Source organism: Eumetopias jubatus, unplaced genomic scaffold (genome assembly GCF_037043125.1).
Source record: "Eumetopias jubatus isolate StellerSeaLion01/CBP00866 unplaced genomic scaffold, mEumJub1_p1.0 scaffold_2, whole genome shotgun sequence".
Classification (NCBI taxonomy): Eukaryota; Metazoa; Chordata; class Mammalia; order Carnivora; family Otariidae; genus Eumetopias; species Eumetopias jubatus.
Window position 1 is genome coordinate 102,108,171 of NW_028274808.1, and position 21,413 is coordinate 102,129,583.

The 21,413-nt window shown below is 41.6% G+C and overlaps 1 protein-coding gene across 1 annotated transcript; it reads left to right on the forward strand.

Moving 5' to 3' along the window:
• The first annotated feature begins 1,722 nt into the window (after positions 1–1,722).
• SMIM43 (small integral membrane protein 43) lies at positions 1,723–1,914 on the forward strand. The gene has a single exon (XM_088019939.1). The coding sequence runs from the start codon at positions 1,723–1,725 to the stop codon at positions 1,912–1,914; it is 192 nt and encodes a 63-aa protein (XP_087876065.1).
• Positions 1,915–21,413: the final 19,499 nt, after the last annotated feature.

Below are 21,413 nucleotides of genomic sequence, written 5' to 3' on the forward strand. Positions count from 1 at the left end.
CCTCACAACAAACCCAGGGAAAAGGTACACAAGGTATATTATAGGTGAGGGAACTGAGTCAGAGGACCGAAGTGACCACTGACCAGTGGAATGGAAACTAGATTTGGGTCCTTGAGACTTCCAATTCCCAGCTTTTTCCACACCATCCTGTTTCTTTGAACCGCTTGCCATCCCTGAAACAGCTATTTATTATGGGCAGACCAGTAAATAATCTGGGATGTGTATGTCAGCATTTATTTATTCCCGGAATTCAGCCCAGGGGGCCCCTCCCATCTCTTCACAAATAAACAATGAAATGAAGTTGGAGGCCAACAGAATGGACAATGACAATATGTTGCATTAGCAGCTTTGATGGCCAGACTCCAAGATGGCCCCCGGCCGTCCTTACCCCTGGTGTTCATGTCCTTGGACTCCTTCACTGAATAAGGCTCGGCATGGGACTGACAGAACATCGCAGAAGTGATAGTACAGCACTATCACTTGTGGTAGTGCTATACTATCACTTCTTCCGCTAGCTGCGAAGAGCGCTGCACTTTCTGTCATGTTCTCTTGGGTCACTGGCTCTGGGGGAAGCCAGCACAGTGTTGTAAGGACACATAAGCAGCCCACCAGGCAAAGAGCTGAGGCCTCCCAGCAACAGCCAGCACCACTTGTCAGCCATCTAAGTGAGCCACCTTGGAACTGGATTCTCTAGCTCCATTCAAACCTTCAGGTGACTATGGTCTTGCCTGACATCCAGTTGGAACCTCATGAGAAACCCCAGGCCAGAATCACCGAGTTAAGTGCTACCAAACTCTTGACTCTGTGAGAGTGTCTCAAACCATGAGAGAGAACTAAGGTTTGTGTTGTCTTAAGCCACTAAGTTTTGGGCAGTTTGTTACACAGCAGCTGCTCCATATAGGCTGCCCGTGATCTTAAATACAGAGAGGTGTTGGGGACTTAAGGGAGCATTTCAAGTAATTGTTTATTGTTGTTGTTTTGTTTTTGCTTTCCACCAAGGAAACTCAATTTCAAGTCAAGGTTCTGAAGCTTTGTACAATATAACTTTTGAAATGCGTTTGTTCTTAATGCTTTCCTAAATGACCTGTTGTCCATGGAAAAGAGCACTCTGTACTGAGTGCATTTGCAACTCTGGAGGGCAAGGCAGCTTGAAGTGGAATTCACTTTGGCACGGCGAAGTCACCTCAGCCCTCTAGACCCCACTTTCACTGTTATCTTTCATTCTTTTGGGTTTCTGGGCCATGGCATCTTTCCCCTTTGGGAAAACCAGGACAGTGGAAAATAATGAAAGACATTAATTAGGAAGGGAGGGGGCTAGGGACCCATTGGATGTTGGGGGTGGAGATCTTAAGATCACTTGCCAAACACCAGCCCCAATACCCCTTGGGGGACTGAGCCATGACCCCTTCTCCTGGTGTCCCCGCCCGCAAAATTCGCTCCTAGAAAAATCCGCTCACGTCCCCAAGAGCGCAGGAGAGGATCTCAGCGAAGCGGGAGGCTCTTGTGCCTGCTGGGAGAGGCGGAGCTGGGATTAACCAGCTCCTTGGCGCTTTTCCTCCGAGCTGGGGGAGGCCGAGCACGGACCGCGGAGTAGGCGCCCAACGTGGGGCGCCCGTACGCTGGCGGAGGAGACCCGGAGGTGGGAGAGCCGGCTGCAAACCTTGCCCCGCGGCCGCTACCCGCGCCCAGCGCGCACTGCCACCGAGCGCCGGCGCCTCCAGCATGGAGTGGGAGCTCAACTTTCTGCTCTACCTGGCGCTCTTCTTCTTCCTGCTCTTCTTACTTTTCCTCCTGCTCTTCGTGGTCATCAAACAGCTGAAGAACTCTGTGGCCAGCACGGCCGGGGCGCTCCAGCCCGGGCGTCTCTCCGTGCACCGGGAGCCTTGGGGCTTCTCCCGCGAGCAAGCGGTGTGACCCGTAAGGCGCGGGCACTAGCGGGAGGGCACGGAGCTGCGCGGGCGCCGGGCTGGGTCTCAACCTCGATTCCCTGTGCGCGTGGCCGCCCAGGTCCAGTGCCAGGCTCGGTTGTAGCGCCGGCAGGTTCGTTCGGGTGTGGAAGGGGTCTGCGGAGGGGCGAGTTTCTCCCCGCCTCGGGGTGGTTCTGGGCTCGAAGCACGCTCGGTTGCCAGGCGCGGCGCGTGTATGGGGTCTGGGCTGGCGCTGTGCTCTTGGGGACCGACCCGCAGCTTTTCCGGGGTGGTGAGAGATGGAGAAAGAGAGATGTTCAGCGGTTGGAGCCGGAGTGGCTTTGGGCACCTACAAGCTCTTCTTCCCAGTCCCACTGCATTTTAGCTTGTGCGGAAAGGATGGAAAACTAAATCATTCAGATAATTCAGTCCAACCACTTCCAAGACAAATTTGATATCCCAAATCGAATGTCAACCTTAATGTCCAAATTACCGAGAAAGTGTGGGCTTTGGGACAGGAAGCAGGAGGAAACAGTATGCCAAATACTGCTTTAAATATCTTTGCGCTTTGGCAGACGCTAAATGGGGTTCGTCTGACCCTGCCAGAGAGGATTCAGTGGCCCTTCTTCCCCTTAATCCCTACTCCTCTTCTAGCCACCGACCCCATTGATGCCTGCTGAGTTGCCACACCAGGTGGGTTTAGAATCTCAAACGGCGGGAGGGTGAGCGTTAGCGAGTCATTTGGGAGATGCCTTGGGGGTGATGGAAAGTGGTACACTGTTCACACGTTGTAGGGCAATAGGAAGAAGAGGAGCAAGGCTGTCGTTTCAAGTTTACGTGTTTAGACCATTTGCCAGAAGACTGGCGGGCAGCATTAAACTTCTTATTAATGTGCCCTAAGCACCCTCCAAGGCACTGTCAGTTTGGGGGAATAACAGTTTCATCTTCCAGATGCTTTTTCCGCGATTTATGTCGTCTCGAGTTCTGGAACCGAGCTGTTGCCCTGGGTTGGTGCGCTGAAGACCACCACTGCAGTTACAGCTGGTAAGGGGCAGCCCCGCACGGAGAGGACCGGGACAACCCTAGACGGACCTTTGCTGCAAATGGTAAGCGGGGACCACCCTTGATTTCACTTTGTCCCTGGTTGTAGCTGAACTTCTGAAGACCCAGAGCCTAAAAAAGTGAGAGGTTAGGATCGTGGAAACGGATCTTAGGATCCTAGGATCCTAGGACCTAGGATCTTAGAACCGATGAACTTTCTACTAAAACTGGAGGAGGCGAACTGATTTCAACTAAGTGCAAGAATCAGTGTCTATGCAGAGGAGCCTAGAAATTAGAATGGGATGTGAGGAGTGTTTACAATTGTAATCATCATTTTGCTCTTCTGGAAAACAGTGCAGGGGGTCTTGGAGTTGAAATTCGGAATGCAGATATACTTGGCTTCAGTAAGGGAAGATTTGGGTTCAGTCACGTTAAGGTGGGATGAACTGTCCATGTCATGACTGAATATTGAAAATATTTATTAATTTTAGGTACAAGGACCATGTAGAGAGGATAAAAACAAGAAATACTAAGTTTTGCCTAAGTGGATAATACGAAAGTGACGTGGAAGACAATTATTTTGACAACTCTAGGGAAGGAAAAAGTACTCTCATGTAGGTAAATGGGAAAATTTTTTTTGGCTGAGACATTCAGATAATTTCCCACATTTCTATTTCACTTTTCTAGAACAGCCCTGTTTTAAATGAAGTATAAGTGTGTGTGTATATATATTTCTCTCTCTGCATATAGAAATACATATGTAATTCTCTCTATATAAATATATGTAATTCTATATCTCTATTTATCTATCCATACTTCTCTTTATCAGAGCTATGGTACGACTTGTTTTGAATTTCCAGTTTGAATCTCAGAATCAACTGCATTGACTCTATCTTGTATTTTGAGCAATAGTTCTCTAATTGATTGACACCCCTGCAGTAGCATTTAGTTATTGGGTTGCATGGTTAATATGGACATTGAAGATGAGTGGGGAGAGTAGTTAATTAGCCATAATTTTTTTACAAGGGTAGAAAACAATCACTTCATACTTTATAAATCACCAGAAGGCAAATTATTTTAAACACCTCCGTGACTTCTTGAGTTTGTAATCCTTTAATCTTCCCAGCAGTGCCTCTGGTGTCCAGAGGTTTAAACCCTCCTGACTCTTCTAGAGAGGAGACTAGAGAACTCAGGGTGAGTAGTTTGCTGCCGTCCCTGTATGAAGCCAAGCTCTGGGTGGTTCTACTGACTCTGCTCCCTGTGAAAGGGTGGTTACTTTTCTATCTTGTGCCCATGCCATTTTATAACCTCCTTGTAATCTAATTATTAGTTACTAAGTTCCCATTTGTCTAGGCCAAAAAAATGAATATTTATTCCTGTTATTTAATCTCTCCTTGAAACTTGGCCCTAAACTCTGGAAATTAAGGTTCCTCACATTTGCTCTCAGAACTTGCTGCTGTTGATCTCCTGCCTTGCCCTTGCTTGGTTAGGCACTCTGCTTTTGAAACTGGGACACCCCGTACATGAGCTGCCTTTTTCTATTGTTTATTCAATCATCATTTTTCCAAAACTCAGCAAAGACCAGTCTTCCAAATAAGAACTACTTTTGAACTCACTTTTGTTTTTTTTGTTTTTTTTGGTTTTTTTTGCTACTGCTATGTTCTTGATCTAATGCTCTGACACCCACCAGGGTCTAAGTTCCCAGTTTGTGCATGTTGGCTGTTCTATCCACTGACCACATTCTGATCCTGACTATCACTAAATGAAGTCTATTTTTGAAGATGGTATGCATGTGGGCTAGACATGAAAACATTTGAAAAGTCAGGAACATTTAAAATAACTGCTCATCATATAATTTGATTATAGAAGATTCTTATCTTCTATTTTCAATAAAAGGTTTTTAGTGATTCTTCAGTGATGCTAGAAGCCTAGTTGAGTTTCTTATGTCATGAGGAAATAGGCCATAAATCAATTATTAGGAAATATTAGTATTTTATTTCAAGTGTTCTTATTTCAGTGTTGTCTCTAAATTTCGGTTATTTGAAATGACTTTAAATCTTATTAGGATAATCTTGATTGTCTCGCTGATTTCCAAACCTGTAAGTGCAATGAATCAGTGGTTCCACTTGGAAAGAGAACCATTTTCAGTTGAATGAGAACAACATCACACACCTGCAAAATCTGAAATGTCTAATAAAGTAGATTCCTATGTCTGAACTTCAATTTTAGGGCACAGCTGTAGATGCAGGACTGATGCCATCTGGTGCAGTTCCACAGAAGAAGAGATAAAATTTACCCAGAGTGTGCCATGCACTGGCTTTTCTGGGAATGACAAGGTGCCAGGATTTGTTTTTGGTTCATTCGCGGGGGTGGAAACTTGGAACGAGGTGAGTAAAATAGATGCAATAGCCCCGTTTATAGCTTATATATTTTATATTTCCAATTCTGTTTATAGTGTCAAAATAAGTGCGAAAGAGTTCATTTTTTTTAATGGCCCAACATTTTAACACTGTAAATAGTTAAACCATTTAGGATAGGGGGAAATGTTTACTTTTTCTAACTCATACCTACTAATCTAGGGACTTTTAGAATGCTAGTGGTACTAATACAGTACATAGAAAATATGTGCAGAGTACTGTACTTTGGTTTTAATTTTTATAGCTACTTTGAGGTAGTTGTGCTTATTTAAGCTAAAATCACAATGAAAACTCTGGTATCATTAGGAAATCACTGTCAGGTGTCTGTGTCACATACAAGGGAAAGCTAAAAACTGAGTTGAAGATCTCTGAAGTTAATTTGGCGGGGGGGTTGAATCAGTGAAATCAATTCTCAACACTACATTTCTTACTTTGTCCACACAAAATAAGATTATAGATTAAATAGTGATCTGATTAATTATCTGAGTAGTTAGCATCTTACTCCATAGGAATGTGGGCAATCAGGGCAGGCCTGTGCTTAGAACAATAGTGAGAACATAATAGGCATTCAGAAAAAACTTCCTGATGAAGTAAGCTAAAAATCCTCTTGTTTTCCTTAATAGCAGCTATTTTATGTAATAAACATAATCATTTCTCCCACTGTTGCACTGTGTAGACATGGGTAGGTTGAAGTTAAAATTTTTATACTTTTGTTTTATTAGTATGACTCTATGAAATTACTTGAACTTTATTGAATATATATGATTCTTCAGGCAAGTGTTTTTACAGTAAGATGGAAATCTTGCTTTCCTATTGGGAATCAAGATGAATGGCTACCTCAGTAATAGAGTAGGAAGTTACTGGACCGAACAGTAGCTTAAACAAAGTAGGAGTTTTGTTTTGTTCTCATGTGACAAGGAGGTTAGGGGTAAACTATTGCTGGTGTTGGTTCAGCAGCTCACAGATGTCAGGGTCAAGGTAGCCCCTGAGGTTTCCTTGGCTTTTCCCTTAGGTTCCAAGATGGTTGCTGCAGCTCCCCAAGAAGATGAAGGAAGCTGAAAGGGAAAACAGGGCACACCATTTTGATTCTGCTTCCTTTTAAAGAGCTTTCTCAGAAGCCCAACAACTTTTACTTACATCTCATTGGCCAGACTGTGTCATATCTGCGAGGTTGCATGAGAAACGTAGTTTTTGTAGTTGGACAGATGATTGCCTTCAACACAAAAATCTGAGGAAATCTAAGGAAAAAAGATGATGGATCTTTGAGGAACAAACTAGCAGTCTGTGCCCTGGTTACAAAATACAGTTGTCAAGGAGCATAATGATTGAAACAGATCAAAATTGTAACTCCTTCACAACTAATAGTACTCCAAGCAACACTGCTCTGCCCAGAGAGTGAGCAGAGTGAAGATATCCTAGGTTTTTTCTTGAAACACCTGCCAGAACTGGCTTTCGCAGTTAGCCGATATGCTTGCCCCACATCAGGATTTTCTAGAGGAGGACCCTGGGAACCTTACACTTCCTTGGAGGACATAGTCTATGGAAGTTTGGAACAGGATAAAGAAGGCTGTACCTTGCCGCTTTCCCATCTGCTTCATGTATCTCTAATTTTCCTTATAGATTTTTGGTGGAGTTTAGTTTGTTTGATCCCCAGAAAAGGATCATCCCGTCCATACCTAGGAAAAGGTAATCTATGTAAAGAAAGGCTACTTTACTCACTTCTGTGACACCACCACCCATCTAGGAATATCCTGGGAGAAGACTTGCTTCTCAAAGCTGCTTCCATAATCAGCCTACATCCTGCCTAAGCAAAGGAAGAAGAAACACTTCCCACATCCAGGGCTGTCCAAAAGAACTTTCTGTGATGACAGAAATGTTCTATATTTGCACTGTCCAATATGGTAGCCACTAGCCATGTGTGACTAGTGAACACTTGAAATGTGGCTAGTGTGACTGAGGAAATAAATTTTAATTTTATTTAATTTTAAATAATTAAAATGTAAATAGCCATATGTGGCTAGTGGCTGTTGTATTGTACAGCACAGTATACAACTTTCTTTTTCTTGCATTTTCCAACTGCCTGGGAGGGGTTTGAGCCAGTCACGTGCTTGGTGTTCCATCGTCTTCACTATGCCACCTTGCCATTGAACTTGTGTCCCAGAGAAAAGGAAAAAGAGTATCCTAGAACTAAAGTCAAGATGTTAACTTGACATCTATACACTGTATGGATTTCTGTATAAATGGAATGATCCCCTGAGAATGGGTCCTGTGATTGATGTTTGTGATAATTGATGGTGGAGAAATGGCGGTGGTGCTGGTCCACTTACCATTCCTAGTGAACATTATGCATTCCTAGTCGGAGTGAGTCAGCAGGATTCATTTTGTTCTGTTGTGCAATTCGTTCTGGTTTATTTTTGTAATATTGTGGCTGCTAAGTGATTATTCCACGTGTGTTTTTCAAAATACTTAGTGGTTTATATTTTTTAAAAGGCTGTGAAATAAAATAATTATATGTAACTCAGTTTTTTTGTGTGTGTGAATTATTCTTACCCATAATTTTTAAAGAGTTAATTAGGACAAGGTTAATGGATAGAAGGAAATATTTATTATTTATTTATTTATTTTTAAAGATTTTATTTATTTATTTGAGAGAGAGAGAGCAAGAGAGAGCAGGAGCAGGGGGGAGGGGCAGAGGGAGAGGGAGAAGCACACTCCTTGCTAAGCAGGAGCCTGATGTGGGACTCAAATGCAGGACCCTGGGATCATGACCTGAGCCAAAGACAGATGCTTAACCAAATGAGCCACCCAGGCACCTGAAAATATTTATTTATTTTTTTTTAATTTTTTTTTTAAGATTTTATTTATTTATTTGAGAGAGAGAATGAGAGATAGCACGAGAGGGAAGAGGGTCAGAGGGAGAAGCAGACTCCCTGCTGAGCAGGGAGCCGGACGTGAGACTCGATCCCGGGACTCCAGGATCATGACCTGAGCCGAAGGCAGTTGCTTAACCAACTGAGCCACCCAGGCGCCCGAAAATATTTATTTTTATATCAGATTTTTTGATGGGCATGTCTGTATGTCAATTAATGTTATGTTTTAAAAATATTAAATAATATTTTCATCATATTCAGAGTTTGGGTAAAATATGAGGGTGGTAATTGTATTGGGGTAATTTTTTCCTCAAGTGTCTGGTTGTTTTTCTATCTTAAACATCACTTGGATCTTGTTTCTCTATAGTGCCCTGTCTGGGGTTATTTGTCTTTTGTTTTTGAGTTGGAGGAATTCTTGATATATTCTAGACACTATTGATTTTCGACATATGTGCTTTACAGCAATTTTCTTCTAGTTTGTGGCTAGCCTATTCCATTTTCTTAGCAATGTCTTTAAAAGAGGTATTTTAAATTTTGAAGTTAGATTTATCCACTTTTTTTTTTTATGTTTATTGCTTTTTGTGCCCTCTCTAAGAGAATCTTGCCTATCTTTTAGGTCACAAAAATATTCTCCTGTACTTTTTTTCTATACTAGAAGCTTTATACTTTTAAATTTTACTATGTCTGTTGTGCATCTTAAATTAATTTTTGTGTGAGATATGAGGTAAGGATTAAGATTCTTTTTTCCCCTATATATAAAAACAGTTTTCCACCCATTTGTTGAAAAGACTTTTCCCTCTCCATTAGATTGCTTTGGCATCCTCTTCAAAAAATAAAATGACCATATAAGTGTGGGACTAGTTCTGGGCTCTCTATTCAGTTCCGTAGGGCCATTCTCATCCATTACAACACTGTCTTGATTCCTGTAGTTTCATAGTAAGTCTTGGTATTCACTACAGAATGTTATTGAATCTGAACTTTTATAATAAACTACTAAAGTCTGCATCTACACACAAAAAGAGGCTTCAGTAATTTCAGTTGAAAATGGTCAAATTCAATAAGGTCAACCCTACCCCAATACCATGCTTCTTTCATTCTCAATTCTAGTTCCACCCACAATCTGAAATCTGGATTTAGGGTAGCACTTGGTGAAAACATATGTGCTTGTGTTTCTACATATCTAGATAACTGGGAAATATCTTATATTTCTGGTACTACAGTTGAGAGCAAATTATACTTTATAAAAGGTACTCTTTGCAGGAAAGCTAAGTGATACAAAAAACAAAGCAGAGAAGTTCATGTGTTGCTAATGTCCCATCTTTGTTACTAATGTAGAATTAACCACAGATTGAACTGCCTGGCTCAAGTATTAGGACATCCGTTTTGATGTTTTCCCCTCACCTCAGTGGTAATCTGATATTTGAATATTTGGATATCTGATCATGCTTTTTAGAAATTTAGCTAGGATCGTTTGATTGGCACCAAATTACTTCTCCTGCCCCATTTTTACCTGCATGCAGTTTTTCCAGATACGCTACTTCTGTCCTTTATGCATCTCAACTTGGAACTCACTGCAGAGTCTTGACCCATTAGAGGAAACGTGAATGGTCTCCTCCATCTCCAACTATGTCAGCTCACTGCCTCCTGGGAGCTAACAGTTGTTAACAGTTTGAAGTATATCTTTTGAAATGATTTTCTGTGTATTTGCCATGCATAGTTATCCAGTCACATTCACATTTGCATGCAGATACACAGAAGGTTGTTTTTTTTTTTTTAACATATATGACATCAGACTATAGATATTCTGCAATTTGCCTTCTTCTCTAGTATGTTGTGGCAGGTTGTATTTTCCAAAAGATGGCCAGAACAGCGTCTCCCATTTCACATGCTTTTACAATATGATTTGACATTGAGTGGGAGAGTCTATACCCCCTCTCCTTGAATTTGGGCAGGCTCGTGACAACGGAAAGGTGCAGAAATGAACTGTCTGACTTATGAAGCCAGGTCAGAAAAGCAGTGCAGTTTCCCCATTGTTTGATGGAATACCTACTTTTGGAGCCTTGATTTACCATGTAAGATGGAATTATCCTGAGGCCACCATCATTCTCTGAAGAAGCCCCAGGCAGAGAGGCCCTGTGTAGGTCCTCTAGTGCAGAGCCCCAGCTAATGAGTAACTCCCAGGAGTTGAGTCCTCCCAGTTGAGGCCCTCAGCTTTATGGAGTAGACACCAACCGTTCTCACTGCACCCTGTCTGAATCCTAATCGTTTTAAGTCACTAATTTTGAGAGAGTTTGTTACAGCAATAGTAACTGGAACATATGTTTTAAAAGTTTTAATGAAAATAAAGTCATCTTTATTGTTTAAAATTGTTGTAGAGAATCCTCAGCAATTTATTTAACAGATGAACTATTGATGAATATTAAGTTTGTTGCAAATTTTTCTTAGATTGTATTCACAGAAGTAGGATTTCTGGGTCAACTGGTTTGGAAATCTCAGTCTCCATCCTAAATGTGCCAGAATATATCTATCCACTTCTCCACAGTATTTGACATTATGGGTCTTTAAAAAAAAATCGCCATTATAAGAATAAAAAAAACAATAAAACCTTACAGGTTTGATTTGAAAAATTATGAGGGAGTTTGTTCCTCTCTCTCTCTCTCTCTCTCTTTTTTTTTTTTTTTAAGGGTGGGGGTGTAGAGAGAGAGGGAGAGAGAAAATCTTAAGCAGGCTCCACACCCAGCATGAGCCCAACGTGGGGCTTGATCTCAGGACCCTAAGATGATAACCTGAGCTGAAATCAACAGTCGGACGCTTAACTGACTGAGCGACCCAGGCACCCCTGTTGCTCTTATTTTATGTTTATTGGCCATTTATTTATTTATTTATAGATTTTATTTATTTATTTGAGAGAGAGAGAGAGTGAGCATGAGTGGGAGGCAGAGGCAGAGGGACAGAGAGAAGTAGACTCCCCGCTGAGCAGGGAGCTGAAGCAGGGCTCCAATGCAGGACCCAGAGATCACGAACTGAGCTAAAGTTAGATGCTTAAATGACTGAACCACCCAGATGCCCCTTATTGGCCATTTTCATTTCCTCTTCTCTATGTGCCTATTCAAATCCTTTACCCATTTTTAATAGGTTGCTTGTCCTTTCATAAGTAATTTATGTATAATACAGATATATAATGACTATAGTACAAATATATAATGAATATCTCTATCGGGTGGCCATATATATAAAATCAGTAAATATATACATACAGTTATTAGTCATTTGTTGGAAGTTGAAACTGTTTTCTCCCAGTGAGTTGTGTATGTTTTAACTTTGTCTTTTGTTTGTTTGTTTATTATTTATTTATTTTCCAAATTTTAATTTAAATTCTAATTAGTTAACATATATTGTAACATTGGTTTCAGGAGTAGAATTTAGTGATTCATCACTTCCATATAACAGCCAGTGTTCATCACAGTGAGTGCCCTCCTTAATACCCATCACCCATTTATCTCATCCCCTACCCACTCCCCTCCATCAAACCTCAGTCTGTTTCCTAGAGTTAAGAGTCCCCTCTGAGGGGCACCTGGGTGGCTCAGTTGGTTAAGCGTCTGCCTTCGGCTCAGATCCTGGATCAGGATCCAGATCCTGGAGTCCTCAGATGGAGTCCCGCATCGGGCTCCCCGCTGAGCGGGGAGTCTGCTTCTCCCTCTGACCCTCTCCGTTCTCATGTGCTCTCTCTCTCTCTCTCAAATAAATAAATAAATAAAATCTAAAAAAAAAATAAAAAATAAAAAACAAGTGGCTACCAATAAATATTAAAAAAAAAGAATCCCCTATGATTTGCTGCCCTCTTCCTCCCTTTCTCTCTCTCTCTCTTTCTTTCTTTCCCTCACTTTCCTCCCTCCTTCCCACCCTCTCTCCCTCCCTCCCTCTACCTCTCTCTTCCTTTCCTTTCCTTTCTTTTTTTTCCCTTCCCATATGTTCATCTGTTTTGTCTTTTAAATTTCACATATGAGTGAAATCATATGGTATTTGTCTTTCTCTGACTTAATTCCCTTAGCATAATACCCTCTAGCTGCATCCACATCATTACAAATGGCAACATTTCATTATTTTTGATATCTGAGTGATATTTCAGTGTGTGTGTGTGTGTGTGTGTGTGTGTGTGAGACAACTTCTTTATCCATTTATTGGTCAATGGACATCTGGGCTCTTCCCATAAGTGGGCTATTGTTGATAATGCTGTTATAAACGTTGGGGTTCATGTACCTCTTCGAATCAATATTTTTGTATCCTTTGGGTAAATACCTAGTAGGGCAATTGCTGGATCGCAGAGTAGCTCTATTTTTAACTTTTTGAGGAACCTCCATACTGTTTTCCAGAGTGGCCACACCAGTTTAACTCTGTTTTTTATTTCATCATACTAAAGTTTAAAATCATATATACATACTGTCTACTCTCTGTAAGTATACACCGTAGGAGAACAATTGTCTCCTCATTTTATCTTCATTATTCAAAAATTTCTTGGCTGTTGTTCTGGGCTGTGTGTGTGTGTGTGTGTGTGTGTGTGTGTGTGTGTGTGTGTGTGTGTTTCACATAAGAAGTTAAGAATCAATCTGTCAATTTACATTAAGATTCCTTTGGATTTTGGTTGGGATTGCATTGAATTTCTACATTAAATTTGGGGGAAAATTGACATCTTTTTTTTAAGATTTTATTTATTTATTTGTCAGAGAGAGAGAGCACAAGCAGGGGGAGCGGCAGACAGAGGGAGAGGGAGAAAGCAGGCTTCCCGCTGAGCAGGGAGCCTGACGTGGGGCTCAATCCCAGGACTCTGAGATCATGACCTGAGCCGAAGGCAGATGCTTAACTGACTGAACCACACAGGTGCCCCCACAATCCTGCTTATTTGGGATATATTAGTGAACAAAAAGATAATTCCTTCCCTCATAGAGTTTACTTAAATTCTGTTTGTAGGGCTGCCTGTTTTTAACTGCTCTATAGTATTCCATGGGTAAAGGAAGCATAATTTACTTATCCAATTCTTTCTTAATACATATCTAGTTGTTTCTAGGTGTTTGCTATTACTAACAACACTACATAATTTTTTGACATAAATCTTTACTCAATATGTCCATATATCTAGAGGATAAAATCCTAGATGTGGAATTTCTGGGTATGTGTATTGTGTAAAATTTTTTGTTATAGAAATCAGAAACATAAAAGTAAAGGGAATATTGCTTCAGATTTATTTTCTTTGATCATTACAAAATCTTATTTATTTTTATTTGTTCTAAATAATTTTCCATGTATGGATACACTATATTTTGTTTGTTTATCCATTCATGTATTAAAGGACATCTTGGCTGCTTCGAAGTTTTGGTAATTATGAATAAAGCTCTGCCATTCTGTTTGCTTTTTTCTGGAAGCCGTCCAATTTGATAATATTCCACTTAAAAAGTGGTGCTGTATTGCACTACTGGGTATTTACCCCAAAGATACAAATGTAGGGACCCAAAGGGGTACGTGCACCCCAATGTTTATAGCAGCAATGTCCACAATAGCCAAACTGTGGAAAGAGCCAAGATGTCCATCGACAGATGAATGGATAAAGAAGATGTGGTATATATACACAATGGAATATTATGCAGCCATCAAAAGGAATGAGATCTTGCCATTTGCAATGACATGGATGGAACTGGAGGGTGTTATGCTGAGTGAAATAAGTCAATCAGAGAAAGACATGTATCATATGACCTCACTGATATGAGGAATTCTTAATCTCAGGAACAAACTGAGGGTTGCTGGAGTGGTCGGGGGTGGGAGGGATGGGGTGGCTGGGTGATGGACATTGGGGAAGATATGTGCTACGGTGAGCGCTGTGAATTGTGTAAGACTGTTGAATCACAGATCTGTACTTCTGAAACAAATAACGCAACATATGTTAAGAAAAAAGAAAAAGAAGAAGATAGCAGGAGAGGAAGAATGAAGGGGAGTAAGTCAGAGGGGGAGACGAACCAGGAGAGATGATGGACTCTGAAAAACAAACTGAGGTTTCTGGAGGGGAGGAGGGTGGGGGGATGGGTTAGCCTGGTGATGGGTATTGAGGAGGGCACGTTCTGCATGGAGCACTGGGTGTTATGAACAAACAATGAATCATGGAACAGTACACCGAAACAAATTATGTAATATATGGTGATTAACATAACAATAAAAAATTAAAAAAAATTTAAAAAAATTAAAAAAAAAAAGTGGTGCTGTTTCTCATGGGTGTGGCTAAAACAAGTCCTCTCATATACTCTGGTAGAAGTGGGAATCTGGAGAGATACACCAGAGGGCAGTTCGGCATATCTATTAACATTTAAACTGCATATGAGCAGGAATTCCCCTTTTCCTATCTTTTAAAGAGAAATGCAGACGTGCAATAGGTAACGTTTACATCTGGCAGTCAGTCCATTTACAATAGGTCAGCAGCTGGAGGTAAAGGAACCTGGGCCCCGTGGATTAGAGCAAAGGGTAAGCCTCCCCGACTCACCAGAATTAGAGAGCAAGGCAAAGAAACTGAGGCAGAAACCTAGTCATATGGTCTAGGCTAACACAGTGAGGAGTAGAAATAGGTTGTGAATCAGAGTTTTACCACAGGCTCACTGGCTGTCTGGTTGGTGACAGAAGAGCTGATTCCAGATTCCCCGTTGCCAATACGAGTCGGCAGGCTGGGACGGCTGGTATACTTTCTAACCCAGTCGGCACAGCAGATTCTTGCCAACAGAGGCTGGGGTTGAAGGAACTGGAAACCTTCATCCAGAATATTATCTCCACCCATGCAAACTATGAAACATGATTCAGTGGTTTTCAGATGGCTTAATTTCTAAATGTTTTACAAACTATTTTTTCCTCTCTCTCTCTCTCTCTCTTTTTTTTTTAGAGAGAGAGAGAGAGTGGGGGGCCAGGGGAGAGGGAGAGAATCTCAAGCAGACTTCGACCTGAGTCCGGAGCCTGACAGGGGGTCGATCCCAAGACCTGAGATATGACCTGAGACGAAATCAAGAGTCAGGTGCTCAACCCACTGAGCCACCAGGCATCCCTACAAACTATATTTTTAAAGATAGAATTTTGATGTGGATTGACATTAAGCCCTCCTTCATAATTTCCAGAATCCTCTCCTTACTCCTACTCACTCTGCCTGCTTTTTGAAAACACGACCATTTCCCTGCCTCCAAAATCAAAGTTCCCACCCTGTTGCCCCTGATTCCTCTGCATGCCTTGCAGCCCTGGTGTGAAAGCACCTCTGTCAGGCTTGGCTTCTCAGAACCCCAACAAGGGAAGGGAGGGCATTTGTATCCCAGCTTTTCTGATAGCTGAAATCACCAATTGCTCCGCTATTTGTCTCTGTGCCAGTTTTTCCTCAGACTTAAACTGCATTATTATATCTGATATTGGGCCAGCTTACCTATCTTGCAAGAATTTCATTTTTCTTTCTCATTTTACTTTCAAATGAAATGGTCTCTCAACGATCATTTATGAATTTCTCTCAGTCTCTATCAGCTAGCTCTAATCTGTTAAAGAGACATTGCCTAAAACTTTAGACAAGGGAGCCAGACTCTTGCATTTACATCCCTGGTCCATCACCTCTCTGTGCTTCAGTTTACTGTCTGAATACTTGTCAAATACCTTGAGCATATGTGACCATGTGTGACATGGTCAAGTGCTCAATAAATGTTAGCTAGTCTATCTAAATTCGACAAGGTATACTTCTTCCACCACTTTATTTTAGGTAATTGTCCCATCTCGCAAGAGCTTCTTTTGTCTGATACAGCACTCATTTTCCTTTGCTAAAATTTCGGGTTAACCTGATTTATAACCTATGTTTTGTTAATTTATATATAGACATGTGAGTTTGTGGTACTGTCCCTAATTCGACACTTTGTTTTTTTGCCAAGACTTATCGGTCTGCTCCCATGCTATTGTTCTTCTCATGTCATACCTGGTATTCTCTGGAGGTGTAGTTTTATCTGGGCATTTTTCCTGCCCTGCATATGTCAGATTGGTACCTTCCTGCCAAGTGTGTTCCTTCCAGCCCATGCAAACACACTCCAGCCTCTGCGGGAGCCCACTGGCCTAGAAATCTAAATTCATCCCTACCCATAAAGGAAGCTGGCTGGTCACCTCTCACATGCTTCTTTATCTTGCAAAGTCACGGCCTTTTCCTGGAAGTCAGGATAAAAACACATCCTGTGCCCGGGGGTTCTTCAGCTTTCTGCCCAGAACTTCAAAATGCACAGAGAGACATTTTGGAGAGTTCCGCCTATATTCTGTGTGCTCTGATGAACCATTAGAAGTTAGTAGTACTAAGAGGATTTGATCAATGTCGGCAGACTCTGACCTAACTTGGATATAATCAAGAGCCAAACATATATGGGCACATAGCTAATGAGTATCTGAGTAGTCAGGGAGAAGAGAGATGCAAGGTTAGGCTCTAAATATTTCTAGTGTGAACGTTCTGATGTTCAGGAGGGTCTGAAGGGTTATACACTCATTATGTTTGTGAGGTTTCTGCCCACCCCAGGCAGCTGAAGATGCTCCCAGGGTCTCCACACATGTGCCCTCTCCAGCCCACGTCCTGTGATGAAGAACAAGGACAGCGGGGACTGCAGTGTCTTTCATATTCATTAGACCTAGAGATTTTATTTCATGTAGAGAGATTCTGAATTATAATAGGCACCTTTTCCATATGTATAATCTTAACGGAGTCCTTTCTCCTGAAGGAATTTATAATGTATAAAAAGAGGTGAACTCAGACCTCAGATGTGAGCTTCTCCCCACATTCATTAAATTCCTAGCCTGTCTCTCTATTTTTATCTGGGAAACCTTTGTGCTAGGAGGGGGAGTCTGCCCTTAGGATTTCATCTTACCCCTCAGATCTGCCCTCAAAAGTCACAGTTCCCTTCGAAAGGGGGACTTTGAGTCGTCTTTTGACTATTTTCACTGGCACCCACCACGTGTCTTCATCTTGGGGGAATGATAATACGAGTGTCTGTAATGTTAAGTGTTTACCACGTAGCAGGCACTATGCTCAGATGCGTTACTCAGTCTCCAAAACAACCCCGAGGAGGGTGCCATTATTATGCCATGTTGTTTTCCCCTTACCTCCTTTCTTCTTTACACTTTGCACCCACAGCATATGGTGTCCCTAAATCACCCTTGGCTTTGGGTCCCGGGGTCCTTTGCTGTGACCAGAGGACTCAGCAGCCCCATTTTGGGGAACACATTGCCAACCTGATCGCAACACTTCATTCGGCCCATGAGCTCTTACGGCCACCAGGTGGGAGTATTAGGATTATAAAGAACTCTCTCCGTCTCTCAACTAAATAAAAATAAATAATCCTAAAAACAAAAGAACTCTTCAGAAAACAGATTCAGTGCAATTGTAGATCCACCTCGAACAGTTTTGCATGTGATTTTAATAGATAAAATGCCTGTCTAAATCAAAGCCAAACTTCTTTTGTAGAAGCACATTTTAACTATTTCAAGATACCAGAAAGTGAGTTCTATCAGGAGCACTGAATTGTTTTGAAGATGTTAGAACTCAACACCCACCCACCCTTAAGCACAAACATTCTTAGATTTCCAGTTCTTATTGTTAGTTCTAATGCTTTCCCGTAAATGCATAGTTTAGCATTTCCTGGGCTGGTGTTTCTCACATTTGCTCCCAGTGGCAGAGGAGAGAGTAAACAAGTCTTCCAAGAACTGTGGACTCACCTAGAGTGGCCCCTTGGGAAAAACAATGCCTTTGAAGTCTCAGGTTTCACTTCACAAGTTGTGTGGATTTTAATACATATCAGTGTTTTTAATTACAAAAACGACATTAAGTAACATGGCCGTGGCTGGGAAATGCAGCATGCTTATCCCACAGTCAGTTTTGGGAGCCTGGTAAGAAAATTTCTGGAAGGGCAGGAAAGGAGTGGACGTGCCAGTGGGGAGCTCTTCAATGTTTGCCTCCCTTGGGATTTTCTGGTGGTTATCTTCTGTGGTGTTTCATTTCTTTTTGCTCCTGAGATTCTCTTTCATTCTGCATCTTGGCCTTTCATATTTTTGGCTATTTTTATTAATATTTTGGCTATTTTTATTAATATTTTGGCTATTTTTCCAACGTTTTCTTACGAAAACGGGCTCAATTTTTGGCCTTCAGCAAAGCCCTTTCTTCAATTCCCAGGACTACTTGCTCTTACTTTCATGAGTCCCAAACTCCTTCCTAAATTAAACCTTTCTGATGATTCAACTTTCTTTCACTTCTTCATTTCACTACTGTCCACTTTGTAAGATTTTTTGTTCGTTTTAAAAATAACTAAATTACACACACACATTAGATTATCACAAATGGGAGGAGAAAAGCATGACTAATAAAAATTATACTATTAATATTTGTAATAATATTAATAATAATGATGATGATGATGACAAAGAACGGTAAACATAAGAAGAATCCAGGGAGAGGGCGCCTGGGTGGCTCAGTTGGTTAAGCGACTGCCTTCGGCTCAGGTCATGATCCTGGAGTCCCGGGATCAGGTCCCACATCGGGCTCCCTGCTCAATGGGGAGAGTCTGCTTCTCCCTCTGACCCTCCCCCCTCTCATGTGCTCTCTCTCTCATTCTTTCTCTCAAATAAATAAATAAAATCGTTAAAAAAAAAAACAAAAGAAGAATCCAGGGAGAATGTTAGTTCATTGGATCTTGCTTAGAAGCCCATTCTTTATCTTCAGACATCCTGAATTTTTGCCAAACTCAAAGTGGAAATGACTCTGATGACTAGAAACACATTTTGGTGAATTTAGAAGTACATTGCTGCTTTGCTGTTTTCTTTAAAGTCTCTTTTACTCCCCACCTACCTCCCCATATATATTCTTTGTTATCTAACATCTCTGAGATGTTAGAATTAGTGTGTGCCTTCAGGAAGGGTGTTGCGGAATGTTTTGTTGACATGATTGACACAGGAACTTCTCTTCATGTGATTTCAGAATGGGATTAACTTAGGGAGGTTAAATGTTTATTAAAGATGTCAGATTCTGTGACCTTCATGTTACCAGTTGTGGCGGATTGTATTTGTTCAAAACATTGTCTGCCTCCCCCCGACCCCACCCCCAAGTGGATTTATTCCTATAGAATCCCTGCCTGGGAAAGAAGTTGAATCTGTCAACCTTAGCCTCATAACTTACTTTGGCCAATGTGACGTGCCTCATTCAAGACAATGCTTTAAGAGCCATCCCACCATTTCCCACTGCTCTTTCCCTTTGCAATGAGAACAGCGTGCCCCAGTTAGGGGCATCTCCTTCCATCTGGATCCTGGGATGAGAAAATCATGTGAAACAGAGCCACAGCATACCCTTATGTGGGAGAAACAAACCTCTTTTGTTAGCCACTGAGATCCTGGGGTCGTTTGTTGTAACCTAACAATGGCTGTGTGATGTACCAGTGAAATCTTTATCAGTCAATTTTACCTATCCATGAACAATGGTAGTTGGTCCTAGATATCGTGTATCTGTATTATATATTAGTTAATGCAAGAGCAAATTTTGCTGAAGCTCAGTAGCCATTGATTATTTTCAGCAAAATTCTTTCTTAAATTTTACTTTTGAATAAATAAGGACATGTAGAGTCTAACTTTGCCATATTCTTCCTCTTCCACTAAGAGGTTTTAGAGAAGCCCCATACCTAGGCTTGGTGTACAGACATGCAGTACATTGTCCAATCAACTGGTTTTCTCAGTATATTTTAAGGTATGATGAAGCAGTCAAGATTTCTGGGTTTCAAGGGGCTGTAGGTTGGGTTCCCTGGAAAGAAGAATCTGAGATGGAAATTAGCGTGTAAGAAGCTTACTAAGGAGAGCCCTTGGAGTCAATACCTGGGGAAGGGAAGGGAAAGGAGCATTATTGGGCACAAAGAAAAGTTGGGCTGTAATGCAGTCTGAACCAAGGACTCCCCCAACCTCACAGGGAGTTCTGAAGCTGGCCTGGTCCTTCAGAGTTGTCTCAAGTCAGGATGGGGATGGGGGCTAGTTACACTGTACATTAATCAGTCATTGGATGTAGACTTCCTAAGGGCACATGAACTCAGGCAAGGCAACTCTTTAGCGGAGGCAATTCCCACAGAGGGCTGACAGCTGAGCACTCTCTGCTGACTGCACTCTCAAATGCCGGGGGAATAAGTCCTTTGTCTCGAAAGAGATCTGGGTAGCACACCACAGCCTCCGCTGAAGTCCTCCCCTTGTGTTGCTCAGATTCATTTCATTATGAAAGTTCTGAGAGCAGATCTTTCAGGATTTTGTGGGCCTTCTTTCCTGGGGAAAACTTGTAAGAGGAAGATTAGTGGGATGTGAATGACAGCCCCTATTGCTGTCATTGGTCTCAGTGCTGCAAATGAAATTCACTCTTGCTCACATATGATCCAATCTAGGTTACTCTCATTCTCAGCTTCTCTGCTGGTCTCTGTGGCCTAGCATCATGATTTTGCCTCTGGTAACCATGCTCTTCTCAGGCTGTGGCTTGAATATTTGTCCATTTACTATCAAAATTGAGCAAGGGAATATACAGAAGTGCCCATGTGAATCACCAAATGTCAACATATTCCTTCTTGTGCCCTTTGTGTAACAGTAGCTGTTACCTCCTCTTGATGATTAGGGCTGGATATCCAGCCAGGGTGGCGCTCCATTTCTTGTTTGCTAGTCTCTTGTCAAGAGGGGGCTGAAGTGTCAACTATAATTTATAGGACTCTCTCGCTGTGTCCCGTGGGGAAAGTGTTTGCCCTTTTTGTAAACCATGACCTCTAAACCCACAGAACCTGGAGTTGACAGGACAGTAGACACAAATTCTCCAAGTAGATTCGTGGGAGTTGTAGTAAATGGGCCATTTCTGCTTCCTTCCCTTGATTCCTGGACCCATGTATTTTACTGATTGGGGACATAACACCATATAAAAGTCATCTGAAAATGTTTATTGCAGGATCCTGAAGGATAATGCCTTATCCTCCAAAACCTTAGATAGTGATATGTGTTAATAAGAAAAAAAAAAAAAAGCAGAGAAGCAAAGGGAAGTATAAGATGGGATGGTTAAAATTATAGATAGGGTAGTCAAGGCAGGCCTCACCTAGCAGTGACATTTGAGTAAAGATCTAAAGGAAGAGAGAAATCTAGGG

Excerpts from the sequence above, each read along its gene's own strand:
- SMIM43 (XM_088019939.1), top strand. The coding sequence starts at position 1,723 with ATGGAGTGGGAGCTCAACTTTCTGCTCTACCTGGCGCTCTTCTTCTTC.